Source organism: Mugil cephalus, chromosome 2 (assembly GCF_022458985.1).
Source record: "Mugil cephalus isolate CIBA_MC_2020 chromosome 2, CIBA_Mcephalus_1.1, whole genome shotgun sequence".
Taxonomy (NCBI): domain Eukaryota; kingdom Metazoa; phylum Chordata; class Actinopteri; order Mugiliformes; family Mugilidae; genus Mugil; species Mugil cephalus.
Window position 1 is genome coordinate 8,974,850 of NC_061771.1, and position 24,134 is coordinate 8,998,983.

Consider the following 24,134-nt stretch of genomic DNA (forward strand, 5'->3'; position numbering starts at 1 on the left):
GCTCAGAGTCTGTCCATTCAAGTTCTAAACCGACTTACAACTCATGTGACTTGAGGAAGTCAAGTAATTTTCTTACATAATACACCTTATATAAATATGCCTACATGGGTGTGCACATTACCAAATCTCCGTGTAGTGTCATACATTAAAGTAACCGTTATGGTTGTTGAAGTTTGGGCGAATAGTGCTGTAAAAAGTAGGCTGTCAAACCACCACGGCAGAAAAGCTGCCCATCCAGGGCAGATTGGCAGCTGAGCCGTGACGCGTATCTTTTCCACTCCGGTCCGAAGCTCGACACAAACACACCTCCTCTCTCCAAGCCCCCTCCTCCTGGCTTCTACTCACAGCACGAGATTCTGTTTATAAAAAAATAATAAAAAAAAAACTTTATCTGCTATAGCACTAACCCCGAGGACCCCATGTACAACAATTCGGCGCTACAGTTTTAGCTGCTGTGCCATTTCCGTAACGCACCAAGTTCTTGGCGCTTCATCAGAAGAAAGGAAACTTAAGGTGAACGCCGATGCTCAAGTAAACAACAACAAAAAAGAAGTTTTAACTGGATATTTTTTTAGACAGCGGATGTGATGAAAAGAAAACAAGCTGCGACTCGTTTTGATTTTGATTCATGGATGTGGATGAAGAGCGCTTTAAATGTCACAGCGGCTGCAGTTTGTTGCTGAGGAAAGCGGCGCGCGATGATATAAAGGACCACCATGCTGTCTTTGGCAAATACACATCTTCAAAAGGTAACCTATTTGCTGTAGCTGCTCGAAGAAGTTTCCTTTTTTCTTTGCGCTGCGTAAAATTCCAGCAACAGACGAAATACTGGAACACTAAGAAAGAAGACTTACTCTACCAAGCCGGAATACACATATGTATACATATGTATATAATACATCTGCAATAGAAGAAAGTCAAGGAGTGTCTTCTTCTTCCCTGTCTTTTGTGGAGAGCAATATCAGAAAGAAACAAGTTTGACTGGGGAAGCAGAAGTGAGATGACTACCAGCACAGTTCTCCTGCTCTTCATTCTCTCTCTCACAAGTGAGTTCTTCATTATTCTTTGCATGTATTATATTTAAATACAATGCAAAACGTGCAGTTTAGATTGAAATGTTAAAGAGCATTTTTCTGTGATAACTGAACCATGTGTCGCTGCTTCGAGGACGAGAAGAGACTCTGTACATGGAGCTGCTTTACTCACGAATATCTTTATGCAAACAACTATGGAATGAAAAACGATCAATGGAATCTACAAACTCTGCTTTCTCACACACACACTTGTGTTAACACTGGTCTGTGGAAGTCAGCAGTTAAAGAAATTGACTTACTTAGGTCTTGTTGAAGTGTAGAGGAGATAGCTGCCCTGATGGATGTCCCGAGTGTCCATCAGCAAACATTAACTCACATTAATGGTGGCACAATGTGCTATTCCCTTTTAATCAAATGCTGAGCCATATTGCAAATGCTCCTTTGCTCTGGGAAGTCAAATGGATCTTGTCATAAATCTTTTAACCCACAATCTGAAAGAACTGATTCCTTGTGGACCTAAATTAATATCCCTTATTAATCACCATATTTTACAGCAATCATTCAGACATTCCAACAGCACAAATCTACTTCATCTTATGATGAGTGAGTGACCGGGGAGTAATGGGTGCTTGTAATATTTCTCTGTGTTCAGGAGGATTAATGAAAGCATATTTAGACCAATCATTGTATAATCCCAATGAACCAATCTGGTGCTAACCTCCTATCTTAGCTTTAGCTCCATCAAATGCTGTAAATGCCTCAAGATTTGATATTGTAGTCAGAGGCTTGGTGTGGATTTCGTAAAGTCTTGAGCTGAATCTCTAAGAGGGAAACAAGAAAGAGGCCAAAACAGCCTGGTTACAGTGTTTACTTTCGTTCATTTCACAGCACCATGATGACTGGACGATTCACTGCGAACCACAAATATGTGCTTTTTAAAATTCTGCTCTCTGAATTTTCCTACATATTTGAAAAGGGGATCACTGTCAGCCTTAAGTCACTCAATTTGTGGCAGAAACACTCACTTGCCAGTTCACAATACTGGAGAAAACAAATGCGTTCTTTATACAACAGACCTGGGCTAAATCCCCCCTCATGAGTGTCATAGTGTTCAGTTTAACAAGTGTCGGCAAGGTGGTAGTTTAACCAGATGGTTGTCTTGGTTTGCTGTTGAATTAGATTGAATTGATCACCAAAGTGTTGCTGATATTTAGCATAGCACACCGACTACAACAGGGCTGTCAAAGTAACAGAAACATGTGTCAGGGCCTTAACAATACAATTCAATAGTACTACAAGTCACATCGTCCAAAATGAAAACGCAGTTGAATCAACAGCTCTCTCAGTCATTCTGAATACCATAACCTTCATGAAGACAAGATCTAGCGCCTCTTATAAGTATTATATTAGAACGTGATCATTGGCGTGTTTCTGAGTTTTGGAATTAAAAGCAACCACAGTACTTCTACCTCAGAGAGTGTGTGTAGTGTCCATACTCCTGAGATGCTCGTAAGTAAAGGCAGATAGGCTCTTTGAATAATTTACCGAGGGCTATTTTATACCTACCCACCAAGAAAGCACCATCTCCTGTCCTTGAGACAAAACACTTGGACTGGATGACGAACCGCCCTAAAAGAAGAGCTTCCTTTTGTAAACCTGATTCGGGTATTGCTTTAGATGTGGAGTTGAACATCAAGTGCTCTTGAAATCAGTTTTGGCTTTCACTTCCTTGCCCGATTTACGCTGCAGTATGTCTTTGAAAACATGTCTTCAAAAATATATAAAACCCGAGTTATCAATGTTCAAACTGGCTCTGCAGAGACATCAAGACATGCGTGAACATCAAGTACGACAGGCAGCATAGACAAACATTATTCTGCAGCATCCATCCAGGCAAAGATATCCCGAAATTAAGATTTAAATGATTTAAAGGCTATACTACAGCTAGAGGGCACACAACACTTCTCTGTGTCTTCTACCATGTTGTTATGAGTGTTTGCATTTTCTGGAGGCACTGAAGATTTGACAAGACTTTATGATGGTGTTTTTCCTGTGTCCTCTATCACAGCGTCATTGTTTTAACTGGAAGTATTGTAAAATGTGTAAAAAGATTATAAAAGCACATCAGTTCCAGGTTAATGAACAATAATCTTATTCTAACAATATAATCTTAAAATTACAGTAAGCTACTGACCATCCAAAAGCAGTGGGTTACTGCTTCATATACAAGACACGTCGTGTGAAAATGAAAATAATAAGCATGTCCTTCTCAGTCAGGCCCTGTCTAAAACATGATGACATTTTAGTGAGTGCCAGGATCTGAAGACTACAAATTTGAAAACAAGAAAAATCTGGAGGTGTGGAGCAACGGTTTTGAGATTTTTGTGCTCCCCATCATGGGTTCACTAACAAAGACCACACCTTACTCGATGAAAATACTGATAGACAGGTCGTGAGAGAAATGGGAATGTAATTAAAGGTGAAAGAGGAAGGAAAGAGAAGAGCGGGATGGGGATCGTGAGGGTTGAAAACTGAGACAAACAGGGACAGAGAGGGGGTCAAGCTACATCATCCAGTTCTGCTGAAGGACATTTGTTGGGTATGATCATCTAGAACAGAACTAAAATAAAAGCAGCTGGACTAGTTTGAAGTTTCTTGAGATTACCTAAACTCCTGATCATTTAGCACTGAAGAAGGCACCTTCAATAAACAAGTACAGTTGTTTAGTTTGATTTTAGTCCACGCCATACCCAGGATGACTGTGAATCCTTTTACTCTGTATTTTTAAAGCACCCACAATCCAAGAGCAAGACCTTTAAAATGATGCACATCTGAACACTGGATGCTAGGAATCAGTCTTTCTTTGAAGGACCTAACATGGACCCACCCTAGCAGGAAAGCATGCCTTAGCATGATTTAGAGAAATTGCAAATATCTTTTGTCCTGCTCATGATATTTCATTTTTTTTTTTTTTTTTTTTACCTATCCAGCTCTGGAGTGAAAAGTTAAATCTCTGAATGGCTCAATTAACAGTGTCCTCTGTTGTCTGATATATATAATATCAAAGAGATAACAATAATGAAAAAGATACGTAAAAAAAAAAAAGCTATGTTTTCCAGCAAATGCCAAATAATCTTCAGGAAGTTTTGGATAGTTGCGTAATTCCTTACAAAACAGATTAAACAAATGAGATAAACCTTGGAGAGACCCAGGTTGGCTGCTCACGCTTGATTCCAGTCTTTATGCAAAGTTAAGCTGACCGACTGCTGACTCAAGCTCCATATTTTCCACGCAGATAAGAGAGCGGTGATAAATCAAAGGATTATCTTATCTTAATATAACTGTGTCCTAAAAATACAGAAAATATAAAATTCCCACTTCAGTTCCTCATGTTTTTCTGCTATATTGCCATTTAATTGACTCCCTGTATATATACTGTGTTACCACTCAGTTCTCGCTTAAAACAGGTCATTGAGCTCTGCTAAAGCAACATTTTTCTCTTATGCAAAAAGATTTCCCTGGTTCTTACTTGGTGGCAAATAATGTTTCCCCTCAGGTTGATTTAAAGTGAAGAGTGGAGATTTTTCACTGAGTCCTAATAGATTCACTTGCTTCTCTTCAACTGAAACCTCTGGCGCTCGCTCTGACATGAAAACTTGAAACAGTGGGGTGTCACTGAAAAAAGTCGACATCCGTGCTCGCTCAGCCTTCGCCGCATGTAATCTTAAAAAAACAATTCATGTGGCACAGAGAGGGAATCAGTCCCGATATGAAACACTCACTGCGCCGTTGTCAGTTGGTTTGACAATGTAGACATAATGGCAGCGGAAGCCGACAGAGTGGGTCAAAAGCCTTCCGCTCCTGACTTATTCATACAATCACTTTTACATAACCAATAATTTAGGGCTGAGGAAACACAAAGCTTGGGGGATAGCCTCACAGGGACGGATGCAAGACCGAAATTTCTGTTTGTTCTTTTGTCTTTTTAAAACCCTGAAGTCAAGTGTCAGGCTGCAAGATGTACTTTCTGAGGACACTTGATTCAGCCTCAGTGCCTCTTGGAAAACGTTCCTTGTTCACAGCCAGCTCGTGTACACTTTTTCGTCTGCTTATGTCCCATTTTAGTTTGAAATGATTCTTGTCCTTGTCTTTCTGTAGTTTACCTTGCCTTGTGTGCTCTTGTGTATTCGTTACCCCATCAACCACTGCATATATAGTAAATAACCCTGTCTTTTCTATTGTCCTTTGTTAGTATATCTGTATTTTCATTGTATGCTTTTACGTGTGTTTCCTGTGGGGTTCCTTTATGTTTTCATCTTTTCTGGATGACTTTTTGTTTGGACCTTGACCGAATAGATTTTTGCTATTTCGATTCTGCCTCATCCTCAACATGTGTCTCTGGGTTATTCCCTTTTATGTGAGCTATAGTCATCGTTGTCAACGCCTTGTTGTTTGTTAAGGTTTTAATCTTAGGTGCGTTCTAGGGCTTTTAGCGCTAGAGTCAGTTCATTTTTGTGTGTCTTGCCTGTAGGCAGCAGGGCAGAGAATGCAGAGGAGCGGCTGGTGAACTACCTGTTGGGTCCAGAGCGCTACAACAAACTGATCAGACCAGCTGTCAATAAGAGCCAACAGGTCACCATCTCCATACAAGTGTCTCTGTCTCAGCTCATCAGTGTGGTGAGTAGAATACATACAGTATACTCTACATACTCAGTACTATGCATCTTATTTTATTTTGAAGGGTTAAAGCTGTGCGACTCATAGTCATAGCGACATGAGTAATAACACAGCAAAGACAAAAATCCAATCTTTATTATGTCATGAAGGTGTTTTCTCATATGTTCCCTGATTAGACTTTGACTTTTTGACACTGTGGGTGTACACAAGTGGCTCGATGCATTTCTCAGTCTCTCTCTTGCTTTGTTGCACTGATTCAAAGAAGGCAATTTGCAATTTGTCAAAAGGGCATGGCAATTTCAGTCAGTATGCACGATACCAGGACTTTTACACTGAAAATGATAAATGTAATTCAGCCATCAACCAAGGCTGTATCTACTATGTGAAAACAACATCCATGAAAATGACTGATTTCAGTTCTAAAGTAGGTAGTTAATGTGTGACTTTTCCAACCTTAAAACGAAACCTGTGAGCATGTGGATATGACGTGCAAAGTAGATTTACACAAAATGACTGGCATTGAAGTGGTGACATCAGGCATAGCTCATGACAACACCACTGCTAGGCAACTGCTGCTATTTAGAAATCATGGAGGGAAACAGTTTAATCAAGCTAATGACCAGATAACTTGATGTCGGGAATGTAAAGGCACAATGAAAGGACGAGGCCGTTGGGAAAAATCTTTGTTTTTCTCAAACATATCATGAAAGACAACTCTATATAGGCCCCTCCAAATGGGTTCATATTTACCATGTTCAAGAGAAGAGTCCTTGTAGATGATCCTTTCTTGTGGCCTCTACAGCCTTATTACTCGAAATGTTCAATAAGGTTTGCAGCAGTGTTCTTCCAACTTAGAGTCACTGTTACCAATTGAAAGTCTTTTGTGTGCACAACTCCCCAAGTCCTAACCACAAGCTCACAAGTTCTAGTTTAATGCAATTACAATATACCACGGACCTTACACAAGTTTGTTAATACGACAAGATAATGGTGTTCATATAAACGCTGACACCTGAAGGCAACATTTAAAATTCTTAATCAGTAGATGCTGCTTCGCTGCAGTAATTTGGTCTCCCTTAAATATGGAAATGTCAACCTATATTTTTTTCAGTATTAATGAATAAATATTACATTTTAGTGTGATAATAAAAACTTAATAATAATGCATAAACTTGCCTTAGTTTAAAGGCTTAAATTATCTCTGAATTGCCTGTGGGTGTGACTCTGAATCCATGTATGTGTCTCCTCAGTTATTAGACACAGTTAGGGATAATAATAATCTAGGTTTTGTAGTATTGAGTGAAGTCTGTTCTTGGCTCCAACATATTTTAACTGATGTCTTCACAATGTAAAATAGGCTTCTAAATATAATTTGATATTTAATTTGTCTCAGTTGTATACATTTAGTCACATTACTGCATCTGTTCCCTGGAGGTGTGCTGTGACATTTGCGTGTAGTGCGCGTTGCTGAAAGCCTCTGCTAGCAGACAGCATGACATAAAAAGTAAATGATGGAAAAGATTATCGATGTATTAAAGCTCCCTGGTGTGTTGTTGCAGAACGAGAGAGAACAGATAATGACGACCAACCTGTGGCTGTCCCAGGTAATGTACGATCTCTCTCTGGCCCTCCTGTGCGCACATAGCTCTCTTTGTGTTGCAATGTGGATGTGTTTGTGACTATCTCTCCCTCTGTAGGAGTGGAATGACTACAGGCTGAGATGGGACCCAGACAAATATGACGGCATCAAGAAGCTGCGAATACCATCCAAACACATCTGGCTTCCTGATATAGTGCTCTACAATAAGTGAGTATGTGCATGTTGTCCCATCATAGAGAAGCGCAATCTGCATGCAAGTGCTCAAGCTGTGTAATATGGAACTAGTGTAATCATAAAAAAACTAAAATAAATTAATACGATACAAAAAACACCACACCCTCGATAATCCGCCTCTAAAGCAGCCATTATTGGATTGCAGTATATTGTTCTTCAGTAATAACATGTTTTCCAACATTACCACCGAGGATTTACAAGCGGAAAATCTGTAGCTAAGATTAGAGAGGTTTCTATGGGGATTTTGTAAATGACAATTCCGGTATTGTTCCTTTTAATTTCCACAAACATGCTTGTTACTGGTAGGAAGAGCATGACTGAATGATCAGGCTGGCTTTATTATCAGCCAACAATGAGGGAAAGCTTCCGTTTGTCTATTTATTTATTAGAATTTGACTTTTTACTAACTTTTCATCTAATGAAATCTCTGTCACAGCGCTGATGGCGTGTACGAGGTTTCTTTCTACTGCAACGCTGTGGTCTCCAACACAGGGGACATCGTCTGGCTCCCCCCTGCGATCTACAAGTCAGCCTGTGCCATCGAGGTGCAGAACTTCCCCTTCGACCAGCAGAACTGCACCCTCAAGTTCCGCTCCTGGACCTACGACCACACAGAAGTGGACCTGGTCCTGACCAGCGACTTTGCCAGTCGTGATGACTTCACGCCAAGCGGAGAGTGGGACATAGTGTCACTGCCGGCACGCAAAAATGAGGATCCACACGACATCACCTACCTGGACATCACCTATGACTTTGTCATCAAGAGGAAGCCTCTTTTCTATACCATCAATCTGATCATCCCATGCGTGCTGATCACGTCGCTGGCCATCCTGGTGTTCTACCTGCCGTCAGACTGCGGGGAGAAGATGACTCTGTGCATCTCGGTGCTGCTGGCACTCACTGTGTTCCTGCTACTAATATCAAAGATAGTGCCACCCACCTCTCTAGCAGTGCCACTTATAGGTTAGTCAATATGCTGCACATCTGTTTGCACTAGGCAAAACTGGGGATAGAAGTAAACTTTTTGGATTTAACATATGTACAGGTGATTTCTGCTTGTTTAGGCACTAAATTAACCTGATATCACATTTCATAAACGAAGACCATTTGTGGCCATGCAAGGAAGTCTACTGGTTGAGAGGAGCTGAGGGAAATAGATGGAGGGATGGGAGGGATCAAGGAGCAGTAGACCCAGGTTTGGGACATGTCTAAGGAAGCTATGCCTCTTTGTCCCCCTGGTTCACGAAGTGAAAGGAGGAAAACAAGAAAGGTGATGTGGAGGGTGGGGGGTGAGAACCGCGACGAAGAGAGAGAGAGAGGTGACACACCTTTTTAGGTAAACACAGGAAATAGAATGACGTGAGGCTTGGTCTTGTTTCTTTGTTGCTGTCATTAGTAAAATCACTTCCTGTTTCACATCAGAAACCTCAAGAGGTAGAAACTAGGTAGGACGTTAATATCAATGCAGTATCAATAACATATGTATGTATGTATGTATATATATATATATATATATGCATATGTGACTGTTATTGGCAGCAACTGAAAAAAAGACTGAGGTCAGATCAAAGTAGAAGAGGTTTAAATTGATCCATAACTGAAAACTATTTCTGTTCAAACAAGAGCAGCAGAGCAGAAAGATGATGATTATTTAATGATCTCATACACAATCTCTCCTTGATGCCACTTAATATTTGTAACAAACAAGCAACAAACAACTGAAAGCACTATAAGCAGCTGTGCTGTGTGTACATGATGACATCTCTTCTCTGTGTTTGTGTCTCTTCTCTCCCAGGTAAATACTTGATGTTCACCATGGTGCTGGTCACATTCTCTATTGTAACAACCGTCTGCGTCCTCAACGTGCACCACCGCTCCCCTTCCACCCACTACATGCCCAACTGGGTCAAACGGCTCTTCTTAGTCAGCCTTCCCACCTTTCTCCTCATGAGGCGCCCAGGCTCTTCCAATGTCCGCGATAAACTCCGCCGAAAGTACGCCAGCCGGAGTACCGTCTGTAGAAACAGTTCCCAGAGCGGCACGGAAAAAAGGCAGTACTCCAACATCAGCCTCGGCGGCATCCGAACGGACGCTGACTCCTTCTACGTGAACGAGGACTTGGCGCACAAGTTTTGCTGGAAGGTGGGTGACCTCCCGGATGGGGGTGGTGGCTTTTCAGACTTACGGAGGCCTCTGGCCGTTCAGTGGGATGCGGATGTGGAGGAGGCCGTGGACGGAGTGAGATACATCGCTGAACACATGAAGACGGAAGATGATGACGAAGGGGTAAGGACTTAAATCTTTGTTAAAGCATAGATATGTGATGATGAGCAGGAACAGATCGGGTGGAAAAATGAAAAGAATAGGAGACAGAATATAACAACGGGGGACAGAATGAGTGAAGAAAAGACCTTTAAAAGCAGATTATGGAGATGGATGAGGTCAGAGATGCAGCAAGGAGGAATGAGAAGATTATCAGAGCATGATGAGATACGGAACAAGCCATGTATTAAACCATTCAGCATTTGCTTTTATTCTTCCGTGACAACATCCAAATCTTTTAGTCATCAGTTGTCCTATCAGATCGCCTCAACCCTGCCCACACTCGCTTACATAAAGCCAGACTGACTGAATACTCACCCTGACCTAGAAGGTCTTAACTTCCATATAACTCTCACACATGTTTTCCAGCTGTAATTGCTCATGGCAGATCATACATCAGATTGCCTCTCTTCCTCTCAGTGTCAACCATCTGCAGCACAGATAAAAATATACCCGACTGCTACACCCCTGGCTGCCTAAAAAAACTTCATGCCCACAGCAGCAGTTAAAAAATACACTGCTTTTGATTACTAATACTTTCTCTGAATAGATTTACCTCTATATTTGCTACTCCGTTGGTCCCTAAAAAATGCAGTTTGGGGCAGTTAAACAGATAAATTAATCAGGAAATGTTATGTTCTGTTCCCCCAATGTTCCGGCCCAAAGAGGTGAAACAGCCAGACACTCATTATTGTGATTTGGTCTGACTAAAGCTGTTGGTTTGGTTTCAGATCATTGAAGACTGGAAGTACGTAGCCATGGTGATAGACCGTCTGTTCCTGTGGATCTTCATCTTGGTGTGTGTCGTGGGAACTCTGGGACTCTTCATGCAGCCACTGTTCCAAAGCTACAACACACCCACAGCTGATGACACGGAGTGAGTCATGCACGTTAAAATACGCAGAAACACACCTTTTAGCTTGGCAAGGCCTCATTTAAAGCTCTTAATATAAAAAAAGGAACCTACTGTTTTCTCTCTACCTATAAAAGGACTCTTCTTCTGCAAAGACATACTCAGCACTGGTTTCACAATTTTGATTATTTGCATGTATCAGATAGAAAGAAGATGTTGTAGTTGCTGTTGTAGCTTCACTGGGGCTGAGGTATGGAGAAATGCAAAATGGCAACATACAATATTTGTACTGAGCTTGAGATCAAAGAGGACAGAGAGGATTCAAACACTAACTTGACATACAAAATTAATTTGTTCCTAGAAATCTAGAGATGTGTCAGCCTTAAACTAAAGAGCTTTGAAAACTAGCAAACAGAGTGGCTAGCTGTGTTGTTAGCATCTCAATTTAAAACAGCAGTTATCTGTCACATTTTTTTATTTTTTTTGCAGATTAAAATAAAAATCTTAAATTACATCTTTTAATCATGTTTTTGTTTGCTTTTCAGGTACAGAGATTTCTAGGATTTCTGTCACCTAAGTAAGGAAAAAGTAGAAAAACAAATAACTTAGAGGCTGCACCGTGTCTGCGTGTGATCTGCCTCTGTTGTTTGGATCGTATACCTGAACTAATCGATGCAGCCAGGTTGTGGTTGCAAAAGTGGAGTTCAGAGGACAGTATCTTATCAGTTGGTTAATGCATGGATTATATTTTTGCCAGAATTTGTCTCCATCCACACTGAAGAAACTCCACCCTAATCAAAGACACAAACAGGATACACCTTTTACCACTGCAATGTCTCTCAAGAAGAAGAACATGAAGATGATGGGGACAGTTCCTGCGAATAGTCCTGAGTCAATATACAATACTGTGGACTATTACGCCTGATGTAAAAACACAGAAGCTGGTGAAATATTTGATGAGAGATCCTAGAAATAATGACAGTGACTTGCACCGCTGAACACACGCCTCTTATCGGACTCTGTGTAATGAAGGCATACATTGCAGTTTCAGTGAGAGATGTGCGCTTTTCTGCATTATACAAACATGTACTGTATTTCAGTTGTTTAATGACGGTAAAATACAGTGAACCATAATTTCCTCTTTCTACCCTCCTCAGACCGAACTTTACTGCAACTAAGTGAAGATATTTTATCCTGTCTATCTTTGTCTTTATCAATGTATATTTTCTCTGTCTGTGTTCCTCCCACTTGCTTGTCGGTTTTTTGTGCACACAAACATCTACACGTTCTGATTCTGCTTTACTGCTGCAAAGAAATCTTTAGTTCCACCTGTATGCTTATTTTATTTATTTCTCATTTAGCTTATTTTCAGTCCTCACTTTACAACTGCCTTAAACTGATGTTGAATATCTTTGTGGAAGATTTGTAAAGACCAAACTGTTGCAACACTGTGTTACATATAAACAATTTGCCACTGACTATATTCCAATAAAATGTGTTAATTAAATGTGGTGAACGGTATGCTGTTTGATCATTGGTTTGCATTTTTCATTAACATGTCTTGTAGAGGTCCTTTTCACAGCAGACATTTTTGAAATGTTACAAAGAAAGAAGCAAAACAGCAAATACAGAAGTAACATTCAGTTAATCACTTGGTATTGTCCATGTTGGAGCGTTGGAATATAAAAAGCCTTGTTTGACAAACCAAAAATGTCCATTTCCACATAAAGCACACCCAAGTGATTTGATAGGCCCGGCAGATCTTTCCCAGAGCTGAATCAATTCCCAACAGAGTGACTCCAGAAACAAATCTGTGGGTAGGCTTCCAGCCTGGGTTTACATCCATTACCTGATTTCAAATCTATGCTAACATGTAGTTTGGTTTGGGGCCATGCATGTGGATATATGGATATTTTTTCTCTTTCCTTTTAGAGAGAAAAATGATAATACACACACACACACACACACACACACACACACACACACACACACACACACACACACACAGACACACACACACACACACACACACACACACACACACACACACACACACACACACACATTAATAAACTCATTTTTTTTATTCATCATTTTTGGCTCCATGCAATAAATGAGGAGGGGGCCAACAGATTCTGCCTTTTGGCATATTTTGCAATGAGAACTGTATCCCCTCTAAAGCCTATGGGGGCCCTACAGTGCATCAACAATACTGTACAACATCCTCTAGGGCCCCTTTGTATGTACCCAGTGATTTAGCATGTTTGGACTGAAGGGATAACACAGGTAAGTTTTTATCTGTGGTTCCACAGAGGTTTGGCTCGTTTAGACTTGATCTTTTTTGCCTAATACATACATACATGTGCACAACAAGTGCAGCAACATGACAGAATTTCTGACACCTTCTTTGTGACTGGAGGCTTCTCTCATCACTGTCTTCCTCAACATTGTTTGGCTCCTGAGTTGTTTGGACAACAGGTCCCACAAAGTAGTTATTTTTCAGTTAATAGTTTGAGCTCACATTTTATTCACACATTCTCAAAAAGCCACTACAACTGGCAGTATTTGTTATAGACACTGCCCTACGCAAATATTATTTTCACAAACTTGAGTGTGTCATTAATTTTCCTGTAGGCTCAAAAACCTCAGGCCGAGAAAATATGTCCAAACATCTCTTTCCAAACTCTCAATTTTTTGGACTTATCGTATGTGGGTCTGTTCTTTGTAGAACAAGATTCAGTCAGTCTTACTCCGAGCTGAACACTGTCAGCAGGAGTTCAGCACTTGAGGGTAAATGTAGTAGAACCGCTCTCCCAGGAAGAGAGAGGAGGGGAGGAAGTCGGAGCATTTGATGGCTCTTGAGGATGGGATAACTGACATTCTGCCAACTCTGAAGTTCTCCGAGTCCTGACAGCGTTGCATAAAAAGAGGTGTTCATGCTCAGAACGGTGTAGACAAGGTTGGCAGAAAGTGACCCAAGTATTTTTATACTTTTCAAGAGTTGGTATTATGACAGCAGGTTGTCATTTGAGACATGTTTTATCTGGATGAACCGTTACTGAACTTGTTCTCCACATGTGTTTGATCAAACAGTATCACAGGACAGCACTTTTTGTGTGTTTTGTTTTTGTGTGAAGTCTTGCGAAAGTGTGTTTAAGTGTTGCTCTGGCTGAGACGTACAGATTCAGACACTGGCATGCATTTGTCCTGTTTAAAATGTGATGTTGTCCAATAGTATGAGATAAAGCTTCCTGTAATTTTACTTTACATTCGTAGATATTGCTTTTCATGGGGGAAGTATTTCACAAGCCTTTCTTGGCCTCCATCTGTCCTGTACAACAACGAACCCTTTTTAAATCGTTCACACACACTTACATGCACTTAAGGTAAGACCCGTTTTAAGCCTTAGCTTTGGTCAGTGGATCTATCAGGGGTGGAAAACAGTCCACTTAAGTCCAGTTAAGTCCACTCACAGGGTCGAATTCTGTTAATGGACATGCTGGTTGTCTGTGTCTCCTTCCTCCACTGAAAAAAAAAAAAAGAGGAAATGTGCTCAACGACGCTAATGTGCTTTTGTTCCATTGAGGGTGAATGTGTGTGTGTGTGTGTGTGTGTTTGCAAATGTGTGTGCACCCAAATTTGTGCCAACAAAAATGCAATAGCCTGATGAAAATTACACCACCAGCTAACTGCCAGCAACCTCTGAAGACAGAGCACACTGTTACTTTTAATGTACAGCTGCATGAATGAACACACACACACAGGAGTGGACGATGATAAGATTTAAGTGGCCGAAATTCTTTATCTCAGCAAAAGTGAAGCTCTGATTCCTGAGGTCAGCACATCAGCAAAAATACTTTGAGCCTCCGCTGTGGTGGACAGTTATCGACAAAACACATATTTACTGCGCCCTCTGGTTTGTCTGCATGTGTGTGTGGGATATCGATATAAGGTTGGCTGGTGCATGAAGGTGACAGATGTGTTTGTGTCTGGGGGGGAAAGACAGATGAGGACAGAGCAGCCAGTTGTCATAGTGTCAGACTGTGAATTGTAAAAATGTTCCGTGCAACTTGGTTAAAACAAGAACAATCTAACACAAAAGGCTGTAACTACAAACACTGATGCTCTTGATTTAGTATGTAGCATTTATCCCTGAATGCTAAGAAGTACAACAATTACAAATAAAGCGTTTGATATTCCAATATCTTTGAATTACACTGAGAATAAAACACATTTAACAGAAAGTTTATTACGGTTGTTCCAAAAGCTTTAGCTTGTGTTTATTGAGGGGGATTTAAATGTTGAATCTAACGTCTTTTCAGTTTCACTGTCCCAACGTATTGTATGACATTTGAATCCAGTCTTTGTTGATATTTAGCGAAGGCCATTCTTCCCTCCATCCCTGCAGTGTTTCCTGTGCTACACAAATGTACAGTATCTTCGCCCCCACTGAAAGTGTCCTTCTCATCTAAAATGTCCTTTTCCTCCCTCTAAAAACTGCCTTTAGTGATTGAATCAATCCGTGCAGAACACTGCAACGTTCAGTGCACAGTTTATTCACAGATAAATACACGGGGCTCTTTGCGTAGTCCAGATGCTTCGCATAGTTAAACATTGGTGTCGAGGTCGCATGTAAGATTTCCTTCTGATGATTCTTTAAAGTAGATGCTGTTTGTGATTCAGTGACTCTAAGTCAGCTACTTCTGTCCTGAAGCTGCCATTTTCTCTGGTTTGCTGGTTTTATCTGATACTTTTCTTGGTCATTCAGGCCTTATCTTGACTCCCAGAGTCATTTCATGGTGACATTTGGACTGTGGAAACTGCTTACATACACCGATCAGGCAAATCATTATGACCACCTTACTAATATTGTGTAGGTCTCCCTTGTGCCTCCAAAACAGTTGTGACTCATCAGAGAATGGACATGGGTCTTCTGAGGGTGTCCTGTGGTGTCTGGCAACACAATGTTGTTAGTGGGGGACTTTGGGTCCTGTGTGCCCACAGATACTTGATCGGTTTGGGATCTAGGGAATTTGGAGGTCAGGTCAGGCTCCATCCTACTGGGTATGACTGCTGCAATCAAAGAGTGACATCGCTATGGGGTGGGGGTCCCTGGTCTGGTCTAGGTGGGTGGTACGTGCCAAAGTAACACCAGCAGAACATTAAGTTGAAACAAGATAGTCAGTGTTATTTACTTCTCCTTTCAGTGGTTTTAATGTTGTGGCTGATTGGTATATGTCTTTATAGCTGCCCTCTCCTATAGCATGTTCAGTTTGCTTCATTTTCTCCAGTCACTCATTTAAAGAAACCCATGGTTATTGAGTTTTAACACAAGGTTTGAACTCCCAGAGAATTTATGAGCTCTGGAAATGTCATCAGCTGCCGTTTTGATAAGGCTTGACTTTCCTTACAAGACCTGACAAGTCAATTAATTCCTAACAAGTTAATGAAGTCCTGTAGGAGACTGCACGGTTTGAATCAAGAACACACTCAATTAATTCCTGAACAACATTACTTGAAAATAAGAAACTTTTGCATAAAACTGCTACGACCACTGCTGCTTGAAATTAATTCTGCATTTCTGTACAATTCAGAATCTCATTAGGGCATCACACAGTGGAAGGAGTTCAAGGAGGTGCTGAAGCTGAGTGCCCCCAAAAATTATTCTGTAGCACTTGGTTCACTGCATTTTTTATATACTTAACTAATAAGTTCTGTGCAATAGCATTTTAAGGAAAGACTTGAAAAGAAATGAATGATGGTAAATGTTGAACAAACAGAGTTAGCTAAAAGTAATGGACGAAAAGTGTGCAGGTTTATCTTCTTTAAGTTTTAATGTTTGGTAAAGCCAATCAAATGTTCTATGAGACAAAGTATCCCACGATGACTTATTTATGTCTAATCATTATTAATTGTGCGTTGTTGTATTACAGAATTTAAATGACATGAACGGTCAGAGTTGAGTTATTGCTCTCATTTCACATCCTGCTGAGGCTCTAATTTCTGAACGGCCTCACAGTTTTTAACAGAACAGCACTTTTCCAGGACAGTGATTTTCAACTGAACTCTTTCCATTGCTTATTTCTGTGCTGCCGTCCACCTGCAGCTCACCCACTCTTCCACCCCATCCCATCCCTGCCAGATCGACGGCACCCTTCATTTTCAGTGAACCCAGCTTTACACATCATTCATCAACTACTATTATAATATGAACACAATTATTAAGGAAATCTTGTATTCTGTCAAAGATTTCAGTTTGTTTAGTTTTATATTTTCTCATTCATGAGACGGCTAAATAGATTTTTTTTTAGTTAGGATGTGAAGCCTTGAGCAACACAGCAACCAGCACATTAGCATTCTTATGACCTACGATGTTTGTCACTGCTGACCGTGGTCTGCGTCATGGTGGAAAATCTGGCTCCCTGTGTAGCCGAAGTTTCCTAAGGTTGCTCTCCTAAATAAGCAGGCTTTGTCAGGCTTCCCTGCAGTCATCCAGAGGGCTCGTTCTGCTCTGTCTCCCCGCACTAGTGCCTGCAGGAGGAGACACCACGGCTCCTTGACACACACTCCGCCAAACCTGAACACACGCCAGACTCCATTTCTCTAACACATCCCTCCTTTCTCTTTCTTCCTGTCTCGTACTCTTTGACTTATCAACCTCCGTTCCTCTTCCCCCTCTCCTCCGCATCATTCCTCCCTTTCTATTTCTGCTCCAAGACCCCCTCCCCTCCCCCCACCCTTTCTCATTCTTTTGTAAATTGTGTGTGGAGAAGTGGGAACTAAAAATACGCTGGTGATAAACCCAATTATCTGTCCCTTTTCACGCTACACGCCCAAATAGCTAAGAACACGGGACCGGCTGTGTGCCAGAAACCAGCCCTCGGCGTGAATTACTTTGTCTGTGAATGCACCTGTGTGTTATGCTTTTCAGTGATCTCATTTTAAATGATGAGGGTGGCACTAATGATAGCATTAAAAATATATGGGCTTCAATAAATACTTTTGGACAAGAGTAATGCTGTAAAGTCTTCAGTCCAGACTGAATACCAGCTTAGAGAAAGAGTTGTGCCATTGCAGCACAAGGCCATTTCCAGATGACCGTGCAGTATCGCATTGTGTCAGAGTTTTCATTGTGTCTTTGTGGCTCCTCCAGATATCGCCTGCTAAGCATGATGGTTTAAGTCAGCTTGTCCCACATGATAACCTACTTCCAGCAGTACACAATGTTTGAGTGGCCCAAGCTGACACAGGAGTGTAAATATGCCTGTGTGTGTGTGTGTGTGTGTGTGTGTGGGCGCGCGTGTGTGCGTGAAGCAGAGCACAGACTGGAGACGACAAAACAAAGGAGGCTCGCACTGAGAAATGAATTCACGATGCAATATGGATGTCCACTTTTTCTCTTCTAAATGTCAAAGCAGCATTTGAACATTTAAAAGACTTATCCATTTGGATGTTTCCCAGCCTGCACATCACTGATGTACTGTACTTGTCAGCCAGCAAGTTTTGATTTAGGTTTTTCAGTTCATTTTGGATAACCGACACATGTTAAAACCTTCCCCAGTGTCGACAGAACAGTCGGTCTCTAATTAAACTCCCGTTACCCTTTTGCCACCACGGCGATGAATAAAAGATATCCAGCTCGGCAGACAGTAATGAGTGTGATGCTCATAGACAGCACTTATGATGTACTAACAGAGGTTTAAGCTTGTTTAAGGATTCGTCTTGCCCGTGGCTTGCCCGTGTGTGAGTGCCACATACTCCTTGCCTTGCAATCACAAGCTGTAACAGTCAAACCGCGGCCAAACTGGGGAGCTGTCACACTTATTTCACATTTATACCCATCAGTTTACAATCCCCGACTTGCAAAGCCCTCACACAGAGTCCTGCGCAGCTAGGTTACTTGCAGTGGCGGCTGGTGGTGAAATTTGGCGAGTGGGCTAACAAATGCATAACACCGATTAAATAATTAACACACTCGCACAAAGAAACATCACCTACAACACAGTTACATCAGTGGTCCTCAGGAGCACTTCATCACCCCTGTATCACAAGTTGCAACCCAAATCAAAGAAAGATTTTCAAATTTTCTCAAATTCATTGAATGAGAAGATTAAGCAGTTTGAACTTGAGACAGCAGAATATAATATCAGCGTGTGACAACACACAAAAAACAAATGATAAACAAAAACGACCAGCAGGGGATGATGCTAGAAAGGGAAATATTCCCTTTTTTCCGTCAATTAGCTGCATTTTAATTCAAACCAGAATTTTTTCGCTCAAGCAACTTCAGCCTCTTTTTAACAGACTCAATAGAGCTTTAATGTACAAACACAAATGGAAAACTACACTGAGAAATAGTTTCAAAAAGACTCAAAATGTGCAGCTTCAGCCAAGGACCCACTCATGTTCTATTAAGTTTTGTTCTATCCAGTCACTTCTTCAAGCATTAATCATAAGGCTGACATGACAATCACAACATTTCACTAACAGATATTTTTAGACTCGGTAATTCGTTTAAAATAAATAAATAAATTAATAAAAAAAATGCTTGTAGCTTTAGCTGAGAATCTTTACTGACTGAAACCCCAGGGTCCCGTGTGGAAGCCAGCATCGCTAACCCGCATTTATAACAGCCGTCTCTGGTTCCTTGTGTGTGTGAGTGTGAATGTGAAGACTTTCATACAGGGAGAGACGTTTTTTTCAGGAAAACTGGGATTTAAATATATTTTGGGGCAAACGTTGGCATTCTCAATTCTGCAATTGCAGTCTGCATGAGATAACATGTTTTTTTTTTGTTTTTTTTTGGACAGCATGCACTGACCATATGACATTTTGCTGCCCTGGGGGAAATCAGTTTTGCAAAGCCAGCACAAAATCATGGAGGCATAAATGTGTATGTTCGTTTTTGTCTCCAGTGTAAAATATGGTGTCTGCTTCTGACGTAAATCATCTTATATAGGTCTGCTACACACTGCAGTGTGTCAAACTGCACAACAGTAAACTATCTGTGCGTGGAGTTATAGGTCTACGTGGACAGAGTCAATCAAATCATTCCTTTTTAATCAGACAGATGAACAGATGCATATGTGTGTAGGTGTGCGCATTAAGCTGATAATCCTCCATTCAAGTACAAGATTGTCAGCACGGCACATGAAGAGACAGTCAGTTATTTTAGTCAACAGCTTGTTAAACTCACTTCTCTCTGCTTCTGCTAGGGGTTGAACGACTTCAGATTTGTTGAAGTCGACTGGTGAAAGTCGAGTCAATGGTATCACACATAAAACCAGTAGAAAGTAGTGCTTTGCACTAATGAAAAACACGTTCTGGACCTGAATACATATTGCAGTATCTCACACAAAATAAGCTACTGTGGCTTTTCTGCAAGTTTAGTGAAGCTTGAATACAGAATACTCTTGACTGTAGCGCACATCAACACCATGAACACCAACAGCCTGACACTTCTAATATGCAGCTCTTGATTGGAAAAAACAAACAAACAAACAAACCCATAACAGGACATAAACGTCCATTATATCATGCAGACATCTATACCCTTTATAAAGCATTTTATGTTACTAGAACTCCAAAGCCATATAGTAGTCCGTACAACCCCTGGTTTCTTTGGGTACACTACTGAAAACAAATGCTTTCTAATCCAACAGTCCTGAACTAAATCATGTCTTCATGAAGATTACAGTATTCAGCATTTGATTAAAATAACTGAGAGAACTGTTGATTCAATTGTATTTTCATTTTGGAGGATGCGGTTTGTAGTACTATTGCGCTATACATTGTATTTAGTTGTTGCCATTACTGTGACAATAAAATCATTTAATTCAAACCACAAACTACATTGCATACTCCAAAAATGTAAATGTCTGAAAATAATCTCTTTCTGACACTGTTTCAACATAAACTGAACATTAGAGCAATCATAAAGGAGATTTAGTGCTGGCCTGTTATGTTACATTGCATTCATTTTCAACAGAGTTTGTAATGAAGCAATGCCTAATTTATACCGTTGCACTTTTGTTTATCCTTATAACACTAACTCTGTGAGCACACTATACACTCACTTATCTTTTTTGCTGCAATTAATTAACCATTAGAGGAATTCATCTCATTAGTGTTTTCCCTCTCTCTTGGATGCAATAGTAGAGGAAAGAGTTCAACAGTCCAACACAAAATAGAATAAACCGGTTACCGATTACAATATATTTAATTTTCTGTTACGTATAGAATCTATGCACAGTATTTTGCAAAACAGACCATTGTTCAGGGAGGCTGATCTTATTTCTTGGATTCAGAAGAATCAAACATCTCTGAAAGTCTTCTCTACAGGGCATCCTTGACCTCTTTACTCTACAATGCTGCACCGGCCCTTCTTCCTCTCCACATAAAGAAGACAACCACGTCCCTGCCTCCTGGAAGCTTCCAGAAGCCACTGATCACCTCTGCTCCATTAAACCCACCTCGTGAGATGATCTTGCCAGTGAGAGTTGAAAAAAAAAAAAAAAAAAAAAAACAGAGGGAAAAAAGAAAGAAAAGGGGGCAATCCAGATTTCATTACTCTGGGTTGAAAATAAAAGCACTTTTCTTGGGGTCATGGGACGTGGTGCAGATATGTGGATTTGAATAATTCAGCATGGTCTAAAAGTTCTAGCGAGATATTTTTTACGTGTTACGTTTCAGTAGAGGAAGAATGATGGCACCAGTGTACGCTGTATGAATGAGAGCAGGTGCAAGGAGGAGAGAGGCAGCTCGAGGTATGTGAGGTGAAAGGAGATGGGTTAAAGAGCGTGGAATGGAAGAAATGTGTTGAAGAAGTAAAGCGAGGCAAGTAAAGCAAGGACACTGAGAGAAAGCTATGAAGGAGAGAACAGTGAGTGATTGATAAAGGAAGCTGGCGTATTTCTGATAATGACTGAAAGGGGATGAAGCGAAAATGAAGGGATGATGCTGAGGAGACACGGGAGGATGACACTAATGGCGTTTGGACTTAGCGTATCGAGCTTCGACAAAAAACATGAATTAAACATTGCCCAGGGCAGAGCAGCGGGACAAGCTATGGTGCGTCACACAAAACAATCCTGGCAGAAACATAGATTCTCACCTAGTTCCTTCTTTAAACTGCTTCACTAATGAGGTTGGCGAAGACAAGCGTGTCATGACGCCACACTGTGAGCTCAGCTCTTGTCAGATGGTGACACCAGCAACAGCAAAAGCACATTATCCCCGTTGTGCTTGTTCTGTTTTTCTTCATCTGTCCTTTTTATGCAGCACTTGTCTGCAGGGATTAGACTCAGTAAACTCTTTCCTATTGCTAAAAAAGGTTGTTTTGATAGGTTTGCTTGTGCAGAATTGGGGATACTGACGGTTGTGACAAATTTAAGATAGGAAACGCAGTGCTGTGATGGTTGATTCTGTTTATCTTGGGTAAATGGTCCTAAGGGTTAAGGGACGGTCTTGGCATGAAATGTGTGTACATGTGTGTACAAATGTACACACATGTACAAACGCTTCACATATGTCCCATGTGCCACATTTGAGGATTTACTGAGGCCGAGCAGCACAAGCTCAGCCGTTTCATTTTGACGTGCAGTTCTTTCACAGTGATTTAAACTGTGTCCTGCCAGAGTATCTCCTTGGGATTTAATTGTCAATTAAATTAAAACACATTAAACTAAAATCAATTTGATGTATTAATTAAAATAAAAACGTGCATTGGATTTGTAAACTTGTAGTTCAACTGGTATGCTTTCATTGTGCCACTCATCATCCACTGACATAGTTAAAAAGCCAACGACAGAATAATATTTGACAGGTTGTGGGCTTTTTAAATGCCAATACCACCTTAATGCTTGGATAAAATACGCTATGGAACATATACAGTGTAGGTACGGATATATAGAAACAATAATTAAATTAATTTAGCGGTTCATTCAAATGTTGAATGAAGGCAAATATGTCTATATACACCAGTCAGACATTATGGCAATCTGTCTAATGTTGTGTGTCTCTTGTACCTCCAAAACATGGGTCTTCTGAGAGGGTCCTGTGGCGTCTGGCAGCAGGATGTTCTTTCTGGATCTGGCCTTACTTGATCAATTTGGGATTTAGTGAATTTGGTCAACACTTTTTTCTGTATTCATGTTTTTTCAGTTGTTCCTAAACCATTTTTGTGTGTGTGTCTGTGTCAGACTGCATCCTGCTGGGGATGGCTGCTGCCATCAAGGAGTGACATCGCTATGCTGTGGGGGTGTCTGGTCTGGTCTAGGTGGGTGGTACATGTCTAAGTAACATCCACATGAATGTCAGGTCCAAACGTTTTCCAGCAGAACATTGAATTGACACAAAAAGGTCATTGTTGATCACTTCATCTGTCAGTGGTGTTAATATTGTGGTTCATCGGTGCATGTCTGTAGTGTTGTGCGTGTCCATGCACTCACATGGACGACACACACACACACACAAACATTTGTTGAAAACCCTACCACTTTCACACACTCCCACTCTCTCTGTCTCTCCCCAGTCCTCGTGTCGCGTGTGTTTCTTTCCCTTTTTCGTCACTCGCGAAAAGATTTTGTGTCTCGGTTCACATCAGTTCATCTCAGCGGTGCCGCCTCGATTACTTTGTTTAGTGACGTGAAAACAAGCGTGTAAAGTCAAGAGCTAAATTTAAACTTAATCAGCAGTGGGGAAGCTGGTAAAAAAAATAAATAATAAAAAAAGAAGCCACACGAGGCACGAGGAACCACGAGCAGATAAACTTTCCTTCTCAGTACAGCGCAGTGCTGCAGTTTAGTGGCAGTGGAAAGACACAGCATGCACAATGTCTGTCTCCACTCAGTAAGCAATTCACAAAGAAATCCGTGATTTATTTGTTTTTTTATTTTTTATTTTTTGTGACCTACGTTTCAAAAAGTTTTTCCGTGAAACGAAAATGTCGGTGAAGCCGGATAGACTAAAAAGTATACATTAGTAGTCGCGCAGCTCATTTCAGCACCACGGACAGTGCTCACCCTTTAGTGCTTTACGCGTAGCTCAGACGAACTGTGTCGCTGTCTTCATGTAACAACTATTCAGTCCTGCACCTGCCACCACTTTCACACTAAAACCGTCTCACCTCAACCTTGTGTCAACTGGAATAAAATGCAATATACCCACATTTTAGAAGTATAATTACCAAGTTAATGGCATGTTTGGCTCTGGTAAAATACCATGAGGAAAACTCTAAGTTCCACTTAGACTTGTGAACATTTTTTCTTCTTTTTTTCAGATTTTAGGTTCAAAATTGTTTTTATATATTAATGACCTCTTTGTGTCTGTTAGGGCGGTTTTTCCTCCATGTGTGTCGAGTCTGTATGAATGCGCCAGAGGGGAGCTTTGCGCTCATAGGGGAGGGACGAACGAA

At 40.8% G+C, this 24,134-nt stretch overlaps 1 protein-coding gene across 1 annotated transcript; it reads left to right on the forward strand.

The window, feature by feature from the left end:
• The first annotated feature begins 227 nt into the window (after positions 1-227).
• Positions 228-12,227, forward strand: chrnb5a (cholinergic receptor, nicotinic, beta 5a). The gene is made up of 8 exons (XM_047576011.1): positions 228-1,046; positions 5,566-5,711; positions 7,271-7,315; positions 7,409-7,518; positions 7,982-8,508; positions 9,341-9,831; positions 10,599-10,744; positions 11,266-12,227. The coding sequence occupies exons 1-8, from the start codon at positions 1,001-1,003 to the stop codon at positions 11,279-11,281; spliced, it is 1,527 nt and encodes a 508-aa protein (XP_047431967.1). The 5' UTR covers positions 228-1,000; the 3' UTR covers positions 11,282-12,227.
• Positions 12,228-24,134: the final 11,907 nt, after the last annotated feature.